General features: G+C 45.6%; 1 protein-coding gene across 1 annotated transcript in view; it reads right to left on the bottom strand.

Moving 5' to 3' along the window:
- Positions 1–4,722: 4,722 nt before the first annotated feature.
- The window catches only part of F5 (coagulation factor V), a 54,832-nt gene continuing 42,798 nt past the window's right edge, over positions 4,723–16,756 (bottom strand). The window contains exons 17-25 of the mRNA XM_006112215.3: positions 16,138–16,317; positions 15,071–15,187; positions 14,508–14,579; positions 13,425–13,519; positions 10,348–10,503; positions 8,964–9,108; positions 8,009–8,157; positions 6,932–7,114; positions 4,723–6,062 (exon numbers count right to left, since the gene is read on the bottom strand). Coding sequence (XP_006112277.2) covers positions 5,916–6,062; positions 6,932–7,114; positions 8,009–8,157; positions 8,964–9,108; positions 10,348–10,503; positions 13,425–13,519; positions 14,508–14,579; positions 15,071–15,187; positions 16,138–16,317 — 1,244 coding nt within the window. The 3' untranslated portion in view covers positions 4,723–5,915. The remainder of the gene's footprint in view (positions 6,063–6,931; positions 7,115–8,008; positions 8,158–8,963; positions 9,109–10,347; positions 10,504–13,424; positions 13,520–14,507; positions 14,580–15,070; positions 15,188–16,137; positions 16,318–16,756) is intronic.

Raw genomic sequence — 16,756 nt, 5'->3', positions numbered from 1 at the left:
CAAGGACTGGCCAGCCTCCCAAGGTCTGCAAGTGAGGGATCATCATCCAAGATAAGTTATAGATCCTTGATGATATGTAGGAGAGGTTTAGCTGGGGGCTGTAAGTAATAGCTAGTGGCCTTCTGTTGCTTTCTTTGTTGGGTCAGTCCTGTAGTAGGTGACTTCTGGATATCCACCTGGTTTTGTTAGTCTGTTTCTTCACTTCTCTAGGTGAATATTGTAGTTTTAAGAATGCTTAACAGAGATCCTGTAGGTGTTTGTCTCTGTCAGAGATCGGAACAAATCTTAGGGCTTGGCTGTACACAGTGGATCATATGATGTGTTTTGGATGAAAGCTGAAGGCATGTAAGTATAGCAAGTCAATAGGTTTTCAGTATAAAGTGGTATTTAAGCAACCATCAGTCATTTTTACAGTCAAGTGTCCAGAAAGAGAAACTTCAAGATGGTCACTTGAAAAAAGAAGTGAGCATTTGGGGGCTAGATTGTGATGCACAAGGCTCGACAATCTTTGTAATCTACTCGCCCGTGGCAAGTAGATTACAACCCGGAAGATCCGGACAACGCAGCTGGCGAGCGGGGCTTGCCGCAGCTCGGCGAGCCCTGGTTATGTATAAAGGGTTTGAAGTTGGGAATTAAGGATAGTAGGCTATGGGGAGTGTCCCAAGTTGTTGCAGTGAGCCAGAACACTAGCATCTCTGTTAAGCCTAGGCTCTAGCAAAGTTCCAAATCTGAAGGTGTTGTGCAACTTTCCTTTGAGGACACATATTGAAAGATCAGCTCTGAATGATCACTTCCTGAAAAGCGTTCGGCCACAGGTGATATGTGGTGTATGGGTCTTTTATTATAGTTCTGGGTGAGTTCATCTGAGGACAAAGTGATTGTCTAGTTCTACCCACATGGCTATTACTGAGGCATTTGTTGCATTGTATGAGGTGTATTACATGGGATTAATAGCAGCAGGTTTGAAAAACAAAAGGGAGTATTTCTTCACACAACACACTCAACCTGTGGAACTCCTTACTAGAGGATGTTATGAAGGCCAAGATTACACAAGGGTTCAAAAAAATAGAGAGATTTTCTTGGAGGATCGGTCCATCATTAGCCAGGATGGGCAGGGATGGTGCCCCTCGCCTCTGTTTGCCAGAAGCTAGGAATGGGCAAAGGGGATAGATCATTTATTGATTACCTGTTCAGTTCATTGCCTCTGCACTGTTGAAAGACAGGATACTGAACGAATGTTTGGTCTGACCAAGTATGGCCGTTCTTGTGTTCAGGAGACAGGTTCCTTATATAGCAAAGTTTTTAAATCTAAGGCTGCTCAGGTAGGATACTCAGGTAACAGCTATGTGACCAAAAGTGTTTCTCCATGACACCAGTGCCTGGCAAGAAAAGTGTGGCCCTTGCTACACAATGATCCATGCCATGGTCACCTGGGGCTCTGTAAAGTGTAACATTGGGGCTCTGATGTATCAACAGACAACAGAAGGGGTGCATCCTTCAGATTTCTAGGGAAAGAGGCTACTGACAGCAAGAGAAAGACCCCTTAGTTCTGGAACTGACTATTCCTATTTCCCACATGAATTTAGATCGATTCTTCTTCAGGACATGCCAGCAAAATCTACCTACATTTGGGAATGGTTTGAGACACACTGTGACATCCTGGCCCCACCGAAGTCAGAATTTTTGCCATTGATGGCAGAGGAACCACAACTATACCCCAGGACTTTTGTTCATTTAAACAAAAGTGGTTTTATCTGGGAAGTCAGGGCTGGGTTAAATATACAACTTTATTAAGGACTGTGGCGGAGCGTACCAGTCCTGCCCTGGCAGCCCTGACAGCTATGCTCAGATTGCTGCCCAGCTATAAATAGGGTTACCAGATGGGTTTCAGAAAAATACCGGACACATGAGATCTCAGAATGGGATGGGAAGGGATGGGATGGTGGGGGGGATCGGCCAAGAGGAGGTTGGGGGCAGCGGGACTGGCTGGGGGGCGAAGAGCAGGGGGGAACCGGCCAGCAAGAAGCGGGGCTGGCCTGGGCGCAAGCAGATCCCGGGGTGCTGCCAGTCCTGCGCACGGTCCCAGCAGAGCACATGGGAAAGTCCGGCCCCGGGGATTCCATTGCCCCCCACCCCACCCCCGCCTTCCTCCACTCTACTGGGTAGTTGTGTACTGCCTGGCTGGTAGACACACTCACACAGTGTGAGCGCGTCTACCAGCCAGGCAGTACACAACTATGTACTGATACTCATGATAATAATAACACTTAATTAGCAAATACCGGACATTTATATTTTCTCAATTTATTTCTTGGACAGAAAGCTCAAATACCAGACTGTCCAGTTCAAAACTGGACACCTGGCAACCCTAGCTATAAAAGCTCGGAGAGAGGCTGTCTGGGCTGGCCACAAGAGGGGAAGGAGCCCGGGCAAGAGCTCCTAACAACCCGCCCCTCCAGCAGCCGCAGCCACTCCAGACGCTGCCTCAGCAACCGCACACCCCCTGATGCAGGTGCCACCTCAGCAGCTGTGGCCGCTCCAGCTAGGGAGACAGTCCAGAGGGAACCATCATATATTGTAACACCCCGAGAACGGGGCAGCAACCTCAGAGGGGTAGGAAGTGGCCCAGGGCGGGGATTGTCCTCCGGGGGCCCAGCGCATAGCGATAGGAAACCCCGCCAAGCCACTGCCTCCAGGGCCCTGGGATGGGACCCGGTGGAGTGGGAGGGCCTGTGTCTCCCTCCCTCCTCAACCCTCCACAATCCATCTCCCTTGGGGTTGCCAGATAGTTTACCCAAAAATACCGACACCACCCCCCAAAACAAAACAAAACAAAACACCGGGGAAAAAAATCTGTTGAGGGAGGGAAAAAAAGGGGGAGACCAAAGTTGTTAGCATTAAAACATCATGGCACTTTCAGGCTATGTCTACACTGGCATGAATTTCCGAAACTGCTTTTAACGGAAAAGTTTTCCGTTAAAAGCATTTTCGGAAAAGCGTGTCTAGATTGGCAGGATGCTTTTCCGCAAAAGCACTTTTTGCAGAAAAGCGTCCGTGGCCAATCTAGACACGGTTTTTCGCAAAAAAGCCCCGATCGCCATTTTCGCCATCGGGGCTTTTTTGCAGAAAACACTACCTGGCTGTCTACACTGGCCCTTTCGGGCAAAAGTCTTTCGGAAAAAGACTTTTGCCCGAACGGGAGCAGCATAGTTTTTCCGGAAAAGCACTGATGATTTTATATTAGATCGTCAGTGCTTTTCCGGAAATTCAAGTGGCCAGTGTAGACAGCTGGCAAGTTTTCCCGGAAAATCAGATGATTTTCCGGAAACACCTTGCCAGTGTAGACACAGCCTCAGTGTGTACAGTCAGAATAGGGATAGGAACAGGGGAGCAGTTGAGCACTAAGACCCAGGGTAGGCATTGCTTTCCCTTGGTCTTTAGGCTTTTTGCAGGTGGCGATTTTGTTTTCTTGATCAAGCCAGAACACAGCTTCCCTGCGGAACCAGGTAAGGAGGAGGTCCGAGGGCGGGGGGTGTCGGGAGCCAGGCCTAGTTGCCTAGTGTGTTGTAGGGTTGGCAGTTGTCCGATATTTTCGCCTCCTGGCAGGGGAAAACAAAAACAAAAAATCACTGGACATTTTAGGTGTCTGGTATTTTCTGATTTTTTTTACCGGACAGGAGGCGAAAATACCGGACTGTCTGGGCCAATACTGGACACCTGGCAACCCTAATCTCCCCAGACTTTGGGGAGTGGCTTAGCTGCGCATGGGGCCGGAAGGCTGCTGTCTGCACCCTGAGAGAGGGCAGCATACTTGTGACTAAGCTGCAGAGCCGTAAATACCTCAGTAGAGGGGAAGAGACTTCTGAGCAGGCCTCAGGGCTGTAATCACCCCAGTAGGAGAGCAGGAACATTTGACCAGGCCTCAGGGCTGAAAATAACCCAGTAGAGGGGCACTGATGTTACGCCAGTTTACAGACTGGGCCAGCCTGAGTCATTAGAGACACGTGTATCATCGAGGGGGAAGTCCGCCCCTTGACCATGACCATTATAAAATGTTTTAACAACTGATCATTTAACAATCATGCAATTATTAAAACTCACAAAATGAAAGGGTCTTGAATTAGGAAATTTTCGCTGCACTCCACCTGAAAATTTTCATATTAACAGTTTGGTAATTTTGTTCCTGCCCTTTGGTGATGCAAAAAATTCATATTTGATTATGGTTTTTGCCAAATTGTCAAAGTTGCCTTTGAAAATATGGAAAATCAGAAGTGTTAACATTTTGCTGTTCGCGCCAGAAATTTCGCTGTACAGGCAGTCCCCGGGTTACATGGATCCGACTTACATCGGATCCCTACTTACAAATGGGGTGAGGCTACCCCGCACTAGCTGCTTCCCCCCAGCAGACCATCGAGACGCGCCGTGGTCCCGCTGCCTGCGTCCTCCGCGGCAAGAAAAGCCGCTCCGCGTCTCCCTGGTCTGCAGGACTGAGGGAAGTGAGGTGTGGGAGAATAAAACTGAGCTCTGGAGAAATGTTAGGCTAGAGTTTCCCCTACAATATGTACTAGTTCCGACTTACATACAAATTCAACTTAAGAACAAACCTACAGTCCCTATCTTGTACGTAACCCGGGGACTTCCTGTACTTTCAAATGGAAAACAGTGACCATATGAAATGTATTTTTAAAAAAGCAGAATCAAATGTGAAAAGAAGTTTTAAAGTTTCATTTAACTGGTTTTATACATTTTTATTTGTAAACGTGTACATGTTTTTATATAAGAATTCTAATTCTCTGGAAGCAGCATCAGACAATACGTTAGAAGGTTATGGACCAAAACAAGGTCCAGGGTTCTTGATGATATTCTGGCCCAGGCTATGAGGAACCATGTGAACAGAGGGGGTCCTCTGCTGATAAGACTGGAGGCTACTACAGTACTGAAAGCTTAAGCTAAAACTCTGCTGAAAAAGTATATTCAGGGTCCGTGAATATAGTCTCTGAATGCATCCATCCTGGGAAATTCTATATGTTTTTTGCATCATAGCAACCTCCCCAGTGATTATGTTGGCAAATGGTATAGTATAGACAAGATATAGGTGTCTTCACCATCCTGTTATCTAACCCTGTATTATTGCCAGCAGGTTCTCTCTCTTCAACAGCCAAGGGGAATGCCTAGGAAGGGACATCTCATAGCTTTCCACAGTGAGTGAGCTACAAAGGGAGCAAATCTGAGCTCAGGATTATGCCTAAGGTCCCTGCCCTCAGGAGAGAGAATCTAAAATTAGGTGAGGACCAGGACAAAAGGAGAACAGACCATTGTGAGTGAATTGGGGAAGGAGAAGACAGTGGTAGAGAAATGGAGGGAATGCATTTGGTGCACAGATTGCCATGGAAAGAGGCATGTCACAGCTGCATTCTTTGTGGTTTTTTATTTGTTGTTTTCTTTTTAAGGGTGGGTCTACATCTGGGCTGGCGCTTCCCAGAGCAGGTAGCCAGACATGTGCTAGCTCTGCTCGAGCTTGTGTGCTAAAAATAGCATTGTGACCATAGCAGCACAGGCTAGGCATCTGAGAACAATCCCACCTGATCTCTTCACCCATGTGCCTAAGCTGCCACCCGTGTAGCTGCAGTCAGACTGCTATTTTTAGCACCCATGCTTGAGCAAAGCAAACACTTGCCTACCTACCCACTCTGGGAAGTGCCCTCCCAGCTGTTGTGAATGAATGAAATATCTGCCAATGAAATCTCTTAGTTGATGTTGGCAAACCACTAAGATCCTTGGAAGAAAGGCACTTCAGAAGGACTAAATATAACCAAAGCTAAGATTTTTTTTTAAATACAGTTCTGCACTGCTGAAAAACACATGGCTCCCAGATCTGGCAATCCTTTGTTCATGTATACTCAAGTGTCCAGCCCCTAGGAAAGATCACAGCCAAACAGTTCAACACGAAGAGCAATGTTTTGATTCCAGGTTTTAGGAATTATGCGAATGAACCTGGAAAATATGGGTGGATTTAAGAAATGCTTGACCTGTCCACTGCTGTTCTCATTCCCCACAAACACCTGAAAGTAAATAGAAAACAATGAATTAGTGGGGGGAAAAAAATTAAAAGCAGCAGCATTTTGGGGATATCTAAAGGCTTCAGAGTTGCTATGTTGAGGGAGAGATGGACTGGCTCACGCAAGCAATGTATATACAGTCTTCCTCATCTAGGACACTGGTACATATCCTGTCCATATTGAGAACAGCTAAAATTTGTCTGTTTTGTGGTCTGTGTGAAATGATTTCATGGTCTCCATTTCTGTCTCTCTCTCACAAAAACTATCACTACAGTTGGTGCTAACTGCTCCCTATGTTGGCTGGGGACTAACAAATCTCCCCTCTAGTCACTAGATGTGGTCTCTGCAAGTTGGGATTGAAGCACGTCTGTCAGGACAACTTGGGGCATCTTGTAGAATTAAGTGCTGTACCAGCTGTGTTGTAGGGAGGTCTCAGCTCTGTCAATCTGGAACCTGCCACCAGCACTAAATTCACTTAAAAAATTAAAGCGAAAAATAGTGTGCAGTGACCTTTGGTGGAAGCTTCAGCATACATATTCTATGCATTCCTTTGAAATGTTCCTCTTTAAAAGGCACGCCAACTGATTTCATACCAGGTTCAATGGCACTGCACAAAAATTTAGCATTCCCTCCCTTTTAGCATTGAAAATTAGTTACATCAGAAATAAACAGCCATGAAAGGGAAGTTCTCGTCATCTGTAATAGAACCATCACTCCCCCAGCATTTTAAAGTCAACTGCAGGGACAATTTTTTGTGCCCCTCATTCCCGGGCTGCCTCTCACATTGTTATCCCTCCCAAGGCCCAAAGGAGGGACACAAAGTGCTCTGAGATTGAGATTGGGACAAAATTTTCTTAGGTTTAAAAAGGTACCTTTCCCACACAAGTGGAGTCATCCATATAAGTGCCCCATTCTGTGCCTTCATCACTGTAAAGGATGGCATAGGTTTTCACAAACTGTTCAGTAGTCATGGACTTGCAACCCTGGGTTGCGACAGCAGTTATCTTCTTAGCTTTGAGGAGATCAATCTGCAGCCACTGCTGGTTGTTGTTTGACTACAATCAATACAAAGAGTCATGTGTAAGCAAATGTGTATTTGTGCCTACGTTAGCACAACCAGAAACTTTGCTTAATGACAGTTAAAGTTGTGTGAAGGCATCTGCCCACCCAGAACCTTAAACATACGGCAGCACTATCAGCATTTTCTGCTGACCACTCATCTGCAGTGATTAAGCGGATATAACACACTGACCCCTCGGTCCAGCATTCATTTCCATCACCAACACAGAATGAAAAGCAATACAAATACACCCCTGGCAAATGAGCGTAGCTCTTCACAAAGCACTTCTCATCAGTAGACCTCAAAGCGCTTTATAAAGTGTCATCACCTCCATTTTACTGGTAGGGAAACTGAGGCACAGATGGACCTGACTTGCTCAGGGTCACCCAGCAAGCCAGTGACACAGCTGGCCATAGATCCCAAGCCTCCTGAATCTCACTCCAATGCTCCTGGCACTAGGCAGTGCTGCTGATCAACGATAAAGCCAGCAGAATTACAGCCAGTGAATTTGGCTCTCAACACCAACATTCAGTGTGTACTCATCCACTGAGCCCAAAGAGACTGCTCCCATGAGTAGGGGCTACAGGATCAGGCCCATCAAGCTAAGCACGCCACTGCCTCCACTCTCCATATGTGGTTTTGTTGCTTCCCACTTCACGTTATAAAATTAGAAAGCATTATTTTTTGTAAATAAAAAAATCTCTTTTCCTTCAAGGAGATGCACTTGTCACAGACCTCCCACAGGCTTCTCACAGGAAAAATGAAAATAAACTAGTGTGCACAGCATGGGTGGGGAATACAGAGCGAGCACAGACACACACCAGACCAGCGGCATATTTGCTAACAACAGCAACTTTGACTTTGCATTTTTTTCTTTTTTGTTTGTTACCTTTGCTTGCCAGGCATTCACTCTCCCTTGCTGATTGAGACGTGCAAGGGAAGGTACCCATGAGTTATACCAGGATTGCTTATAGGAAGAAGCTGTAATCTGAGTATTCTTGATCTCCCCATTTTCCATTCCCAGTGGCATAGAGCAACCTGTTAAGAGAATAGCAGTAGGTTGCCATTTTGTCTCTTGAGTAGCAGCAGACTAGAGGAATGAACAGGGTAGGAACACCTGAGTAGTAGTCCCATTCTGCCACCAACTTGCCGTGTGGCATTGCTTAAGTCAGTGTAACCTCTTTTGTGCCTCAGTTTCTGCATGTTTAAAAGGGGTGAAACTGTCATAAGCACCAAGTGTTAGACCAATCTGAGTACTTTTGAACGTCCTACTCTATATTCCTATATTGCCACTCAAATAAACAAAGGTTTGGATGTCCAGAGATGTGGAAAGAGATCCACAGCTTCTCGTTTCCAAGTTGTAGGTTTGATCCAGCCTAGGGAGGGCAGTCACAACTGAAAGATGCCCAGGCAATGGCCTGTGTGAAATGAGTTTTAAGGAACCATTCCTGCTGGCCAGGAGCTCACATGAGCTAACTGTCATCGCACTAACTGGCCTCTTCGCTGTTCCCTTCCACAGAGAGGCTAACAACTGATTGAGACAGGAAGAGTCAACTCTTCTCTCACTCCCAGAGGAAGCTGCAGCTCTCCCTACATTCATTAAGGACAAGGATTTGAGAAGTGTCTTATGATTTTTGGATACCCAACTTGAGAAAGCCAGGTTTCAGGGGGTGTTGGCAGAGCTCTGTCTGAAAATTGGGCCCTTTTGAGGGGTGTCACGTTTAGCACTGAAAATCACACAACTGTTTTTGAAAATCTTGTTCCACGTAAAAAAAAACCAAACTCCTGAGCTTATTTGTCAAGAGGTAGAGGGGAAACAAGTACCAATGAGTGCTATTGCTTACCTTCGATTTCACAGCCCAGGAGCTCCATGCGAAGAGTAGGCCTGTTGTAGGAGACAGTTGGATAGACCCTAATATATCTTGCAATGATAGGCGGATCAATGTGATTGTCTTTTATCCCACTGGCATCTGAATTACCTTCGAACAACTGGTAAAAACAAAATTAAGAATTCACAAGAGATATTATTAATTAAAAGCAACTGCAAGCTTGGTCCGTCATACCCTATGTCATGCAATTAAGTCTTTTCTTATGCCATTTCAATGGGGGTACTCACATTTTAGCAAAAGCTAACACATATCATCCATATCTTTGCATTACTACACATTCAGAGGCCAAATCAGAGCCCATTGTATTAGGCGCAGTACAGATCCTTATGAGGCTATTAGTAGACAGACAACTAGAAAGAAAGAAACCTAGCAGATAAACATCATGACATTGTGGGTATGTCTACAGTATTGCAGGTACAGTGTGCTGGAGCTGTGTCATAGCATAGCAGCTTCCTTTGTTGATGGAATTGTTTTTTTCCATCAGTGTAATTCAATCTCCTGTCCAAGAGCTCCACGGAAGAATTTTTCCATTAACCTAGCTGCATCTACACTGGGGAGGGGGAGGGGGGGAATGGTGTGTGTGTGTGTGTGGGCGGGGGGGAGGGGCAGTTAGGCCAACCTAACTACATTGCACAGGGTGTAGTATTTTCCACAGACCTGAGCAATCTAGGTAGGTCAATTTCATTTTTAAGTGGAGACTGGGCCTCAGAGTTGAGCTTCAGCTGGCAGGGGAAGGGGTTTGGATAGATAGCACCTGCCCTTCCAGGGGTTTCACACACACGAACACCTGGGTTACATATGCCATAGGTAGCTGCTGCTAATATTGCTTAGCAAACTATTGTGATAGGGTGCAAAGGCTGGTTCCACTGAACAGGGGCATGATGTCAGCCCTGTTTCTCACTCCCCTTGCACTTGTGCTCATGGTAAGAGCCATGTGACAGAGGTGAGGACGGAGGCCTGTGGGAAAGCGGGGCGACACAACCAAGGGTACAGAGCTAGGTTGTAGCCCAGCTGGGCAGATTCCTCATGTCTTATTACCATCCTGCATTCTTCTTTGCTACCACATCTGGCCAGATGTGTGAAGTGATTTAGGTGCCTCACGATGCAGAGAGGCATCTAGCGGAGTTTCAAAATCACCGTGAGACACTTTAATCCTTGGAATTTCTCAGATTTTCCAATCTGCATCTTCATGCAAATGAATACCTTTAAAAACCCACCCTTTATTCCTTGAGAAAAGCCCCTGGAAGCTGCCTGTGTGTTACTTTCTGCTGGGCCATTCCACCCTCTTAACAACTACATAAAGCCAGGGAAGGCTGTGGGGATTAATGAGCAGGCAGACCTTCTGTTCCCTAGTGCTGTTTCCTTTGAAGGTGATCCACTTCCGTTTGTCCTTGCTGTAAGTCAGAAAGAACTCTTTCACGTACAAGGACTTCGGGAACTGCTTGGCTCCTTGCGTCTGTATCCCCGTGATCAGAACTTGCCTTTGCAGGTCCACCTGTATACAATAGCAAGATACACAAACTAAGAAAAGCTGCACCGTGAGCCCATTTTCATCCTCTGGCACCACAGGTGTGGTGCCAGGCCTGCTTTTAGGCACTCAGAATGACACTTTCATGCTTGAGATGGGTAATGAGGTGCCTGAGCACTGATGCAAGAGTCCAGACGAGTTGTGTCCTAACCTACTGTATGTACGCGTGGATTTACATACAGGCAATTTTTGTGGTGCCCGTCACCACAGTCTGGGCACTGGACATAGGTTGCCAGATGGTTTCAACAAAAATACTGGACACACTTGACATGACATCACAATCTACATTATATCTTATTTAGAAAATACCCGACATTTATATTTTCTCAATTTGTTTCCCGAACAGAAAGCTCAAATACTGGACTGTCCGGTTCAAAACCGGACACCTGGTAACTCTACCTGGACAATCACTAACAAATCCATCCACATAGCTCCTTGGGAGAAGCAGCAGAGGGTCACTATCTGATCTCCACTGTACAGATGAGGGGAGCGCGGCACAGAATGGAGAAGGCCTATGTTTCGAAAGCAGCCTCTGGTTTTGAGCAACCAGCCAGAGATACACAGGGCTTGTTTTCTGGAGATGTTGAGCACCCTCAAGGCCAAATGACGCCACTAGGGGCCATGAGTGCTGAATCTGGGCACAGAAGCACCCTAAAAAAAACCCAAACCAGAGGCAACATTTGAAAGATTTTGCACAAGATCATGCAGTGCAGGGAATAGAGCCAAGGTCTCCTGATCCATGGGAGTGAGTGCCTCAGTCCCCCCACCGCCAGAGGCCTTTTCATGCAGACAGTGAAAAGGTCAGTTATGTTGTTTACCAGCAAAGCCGTGCAGGAAGAGAATGATGCTCTTTATGCCGCAAATGAGAAGGAAAAATCCCTACAATTATTTTAAGGGAATTTTCAGCCCTTCTTCATCAAGCACAAAAGGATTATTTCTCTCTCCAAGGTTTCTGCCCTTCCAAAAGAAAAACAATTCTGTTCATGGATTGCAGGGGGTTTTGGAAGGCACCTGTAACTACAGACCCTGGTTTCTAGAGAGCAAGTCACATGAGAACCGTCAAGAGAGCCATTAATGCCTTCCCAACTGCTAGACTGCTTGTGTGTATTTTTAATGAACAATTATGTTGACTATAATCACCCTCAAATGTGTTTGGAGGAAGACAGAGGAGAGAAAAGTGTTGGGCTGATAACAAGGGTGCCATTTTGGCAGGCCAGGGGGCAGCAGCTGTGTGTACTGAGATGCTGCTTGCTTTTCTTCCCATTCCCCTGATTATTAGGGAGTGAGGGGAGAGAACATGGCTTATGTGCATGCCTCTCATTCCTGACTGGTGAAGTTGGGGGCAGAGGAGTAATTCACGAAATCTGTGTACTTTCCCCTTGGCTCCCTGATAATCAAGGGAACAGGAAGAAAAGCAAGCAGCATCCCATTATGCCCAGTACTCTGCCCCTCTAGCTCTCCCAAAATGGCATCCTTGGCTGATAGCTCAGGAGAAAGTGAAGCATTCTATTTATCCACACAGAATGGGCAGTGACACTGCAAGCTTTCCCCACCGCTGCCACCACCAGGCCCCCTCCCTGAGCTGCAGGTCCCATCCCCACTGGTCAGAGGGGTGTTCCGTCTCCCTGGCTCATCCAGTCCTTGGCCATTCTTCTGAGACCTGCCACCTGTCCCCCTCCACTCCCGCAAGGGTTAGTTCATACCAGTTGCAGCAGCAAAGGGGGTAGGTTTGTGATGTGGTGTGAGAATAGCAGCTCATTACACTGGTCTCTGACAGAGGATCATACTGCTGTGATTTTCTGGCTCCAGCAAAACCAGGCTGGATTCAGAGAAAGGCTGCACGTCCTGTTATCTAGCCCCTGAACTGGCCGGGTTCCTCCTGAGCAGCAGTTTTAATTGAACATCAATATTAACCTGCAGTTGCTTATAGAATGATTCTCTTTGATCCAGTAGGATGAGCGAAGAGGCAATTTTTAAAGGAGATTGGCTTAGCACAGCACTGACTGCTGAACAAGGAGTCTGGCAGTCTCCCATCTACCTCACCAGTAACGCAGCTGCCTAGAGATTACTGTGTCCTAATTAAGAGCACGAGCTGCAGTGACATGCAGGATGTACTGTCGGTCAATCTAGAGAGCAGAGACACAACAGGCAAGTCTTGCAAAATCTTATAGTGCTGCAGCCAGTTCTAAGGGAATAGTCAGTGGGGGCTGATTTTCAAAGCAGCTCAGCTACCTGTTAAGGCACCAAAATGAAGCGGACGGATACTCAGAAGTACTCCGCACCCAAGAGTCTCCACTCTTGAACATCTTCAGAGGCCTAACAGCTCGCTGAGCTCCTCTGAGAACATGGCCACTTGTTCTGGGGTACCTGTAAAGCCACGAGAAGCTGAACAGGAAGTGTTTAAAAGTACAAAACTTAATGAATTAACCCCCCCTTGCCCCCATGTAACAGTTTGAGTAGAGAAGTAGAAAGCAAATGTCCAATCCATGACTAGACTGGAGAGTTAGCTGGTCACACAGCAAGGGGTGAATGCCTATACATATGAAGAGGAAGGGGACAGCAAAAGGCTGCTTATCAATATGGTTATACTCTGGGCAGCAACAGGGCAAACTGCCTCCTAATTCCACCCTACAACAGGCTGCAATCCAGATAACACTAGGGCACTCGCTCAGTGCCCATTTGAAGTGGAGCATGAGACCTACTGACTCACCAGTGCCACTTCCTGCAACACCTGAGCTTTCCTTGGCAGTCTCTTTGGGAAGGTCTAGGTATTGCTTTACCCTGTTTAATGCCTGAGACCCAAGATGATCCCAGCATGTGTGCAGTTATGTAGCTGCAGGCCTCAGCTCTCCTGTGTGGACCTAGCAGTATTGCACCAACCACCATACCTGGATCCATGGAAATTCACTTGGCTCCAAGTCAGTGCTCCAAGCATTATATGTTCCAGCGTTGTTTAATCTGGCTAATTTAGGTTCCCAATAGCCTACGTGAGAAAAAAGAACAAAGAGGTATGGTACAAATCAAGGACAACTAGAACACTTCTCAGCATGCATACGTCAGCTCTTTTATTGCTGTGTCTTGGAGAGAGACTCCAGTACAAACACCTGAAAAGCTGTAGTGCAGACAAAAGTTTCAGAGACATTTGATGTTACCAGCAATTAAAAATTGATTGCATCTTTGAAAATGTGGTTATAGTCAGAGAAGTGGCTTTGAAAACAACACAACACCTAGTGCTTAGCGAGCACTTTTCAGCAGCAGATCTCAAAGCACTTTACAAAAGGGAGTCAGTATCAGTCTCCTTATTTTACAGATGGGGAAACAGGCACAGAGCTGTGAAGTAATTTCCCCACTGTCACCCAGTACACCAGTGGAAGAGCCAGGAATAAAACCCAGATCTCCTGGGTCCCAGTCCTGTATTCTAACCACTCAGCAACCCCACTTCCCAGAGCATCCTCTTTCTTAACTCCTATGGCTCTGACAGCATTAGGACTTAGAGTCACATTACAATACGCATCTGCCATAGCTAGGCTACATTGGTTACAAGCAGTGGAGGCAGAGTTAAAGCATGTTTTACATCCACTGTAGAAAGTAACCCCTTGTGAAGGGTACTGTGTTAAAAATCAATTGTTACCCTTGTCTGACATATAATTTTCAAATGTGTGTGACTTGACTACATTTAAAGCAAATGCCTCGAGAGGCATTTTATTGAGGGCTAAACCCACAGGAAGTTTGAAGTCTCCAAACTAAGCCATTTGTGTATCACTTCAGGGAGGAAACACTATTTGGAAAAAAATTATCCATTCATAGGTATCTGGAATGTTACTAAGCTCCCCATCAAAAGCTCCTCTTTACGATGGGAATAAGCGTGAGGAATTGAAGACGCCCAACACTGCTCGGAAGTCATATTACTAAAGACCACGTCTGACCTTCTCAAATAATGAAGTGTTCTTCAACCACGTGTTTAAACTCACTTATGTGATGAGACGCGTTGATCTGTGAATCAAGTATTAATCCATTCATTAGGCCCATTGGTAACTTGCACTCTAGAGAGAGCATAAAAATGTTTGATTACTGATGAGCTGCATTTCATACCTTATCAGGAAAAAAAGGGGCATTTAGAGTCATGTTTGAGGGCTGTCTGGGCCCTTCTGGTGAGGTCACCCTTTGCCCCAGCTCCCAAAAGAACATGTTTGGGACTTCATCCCAGGGGCCAAGAGGGGAGAAAGAGCTGTATGCCCACAGGACCAAATTCATTTCCGCAGCCAATACCATCAGTTAAGGAATCATAGGTCATTTTTAAGGAAACAACTAATGTACAGGTAGCTCTCTGAATTCTGTGCAGCTCTTCTTTTACACTCAATATATGATAAGCATTCCATGAGCTCCCCCTTTATAAAATAGCCATTTCCTTGGTTCAGATTCTATTCTGTCATTATTGTCCCATGCCCAATAACTTTAAATTCTCCCTGAAAGGAGGAGAGAATGTTATAACTAAAATCCTGTAGGTTAGAATGATGATGTTTAGATTCAGTACCTTTTTCTACAACGATAAAGAATGCCTGCATTCCAGCTTGTTGGTATTCCCCCACTTCGGTGTCTAAAAACCATACACCAGCTCTTGATGGTATCATTTCAATAGTTCGAAATGAGCCTTTAAAAGAGAAAGAAAAATAACCACAGGTAATCTTTTGAAACATTTGCAGGAGATTGGCTGGCACAGAACAGTGAGGTTGAACAGACCAGTCTCTGGTGGCTTGACAAGGTGAGAGTCAGATATTTTGCACCCATTGGAAAGAGTAGTTAATACCATTAACATCTTTCTCCTTTTTAATAAACAGGGTCTAATAAGAAATATGCTGGAGTCAAAAGTTCAGATCTGAATCTGAGCTTCTCTGCTTTAAAATTTGCTCTTTCACATAACCTTGAACACATGCACGTATTGTACAATAGGACATACACAGTATGTGCTGTGTGATCATGCAGTGACTGACCTAACCTTTTATACGGATTCATGCTGTGGCAACAGTAACTGAAGGGCTGATGCTGGGCCCTGTTCCAGCCATGTCTTAGACAGTGTGTAAACACTGGAAAGAAGCTGCAACAGACTATGCACTAGGGGAATTCTCTGAGAGTCCAGCCTCATGCTGCTCCCACCATCCTTAAAAGCCCCAGCATAGTGGGCATGCTCATGGTCAAAATCAGAAGGCACAGCTCAGAATCTGCCCCGATGTCCTGACTTACACACTGCAAATCTCAGCCTGAACAAGGCTTTTCCACAGGCTTTTTTGTTTTGTTGGTGGCTTTCAGTGCTACAGTGCTGCCAAGTCTTGGGTTTTATCACGAGTCTCGCAATAGGGATTGGTCCACACTTTTCCGAAAGACTTTTGCCCGAAAGGGCCAGTGTAGACAGCCCGGTAGTGTTTTCTGCAAAAAAGCCCCGATCGCGAAAATGGCGATCGGGGCTTTTTTGCGAAAAACCGCGTCAAGATTGGCCACGGATGCTTTTCGGAAAAGTTTTCCGTTAAAAGCATTTTCGGAAATTCATGCCAGTGTAGACATAGCCATGGAGTATAATTGACAAGACACTGATCTGCTATGTACCTGGAAGGAGAGGGTAGACACTCAGCCGATGCCCAGGGACTCCAAGTTCTGTGAAGGTCTGACCATGAAAATGAACCACATGAATATCTTTTGATCCGCCCATATTCAACAAATACCATCGAACAAATTCATCTTTATACATTCTCAGTCCTTGCAAGTGGTATATGATCCCATTAATGGCTGAAAAGAAAAAAGACAAAGGCAATTACAAACATACTCCAGTTGAAAGACACTAAAAGATGTCAATGTGAGTTGGACCAGAGGATACAGTTGGATCTAAATTCTTGTCCATGCCAATCCCTAGTGTCAACATATAATAATGACCTTCTCAGTTAATGAATTAAGCGCCATTACAAGTGTGGTTGATGGTCATTTAAATAAGTGAAAATACTCTCTACTTTTCTGGTAGAAATAGAATTAACAAAAGCCCATTCAGCAGTTGAATTCCAGCACTATTTAGCCATATCTGGTTGATTGAGTCCAACACGAAGTCAGCTTGATTCAATATTAGGTTTGTGAGTTACACTAGCCCCCCATAAAGCCTATATGAGAGGGCCTAAATTAAGTTGATTCCTCTTAAAGAGTCATTAGCAAGTTGATAATGTGGCTTTGAAAATTT

Source organism: Pelodiscus sinensis, chromosome 1 (genome assembly GCF_049634645.1).
Source record: "Pelodiscus sinensis isolate JC-2024 chromosome 1, ASM4963464v1, whole genome shotgun sequence".
Classification (NCBI taxonomy): Eukaryota; Metazoa; Chordata; order Testudines; family Trionychidae; genus Pelodiscus; species Pelodiscus sinensis.
Note: the sequence above shows the minus strand (reverse complement) of the source record. Positions and strands in the feature narration are given on the sequence as shown.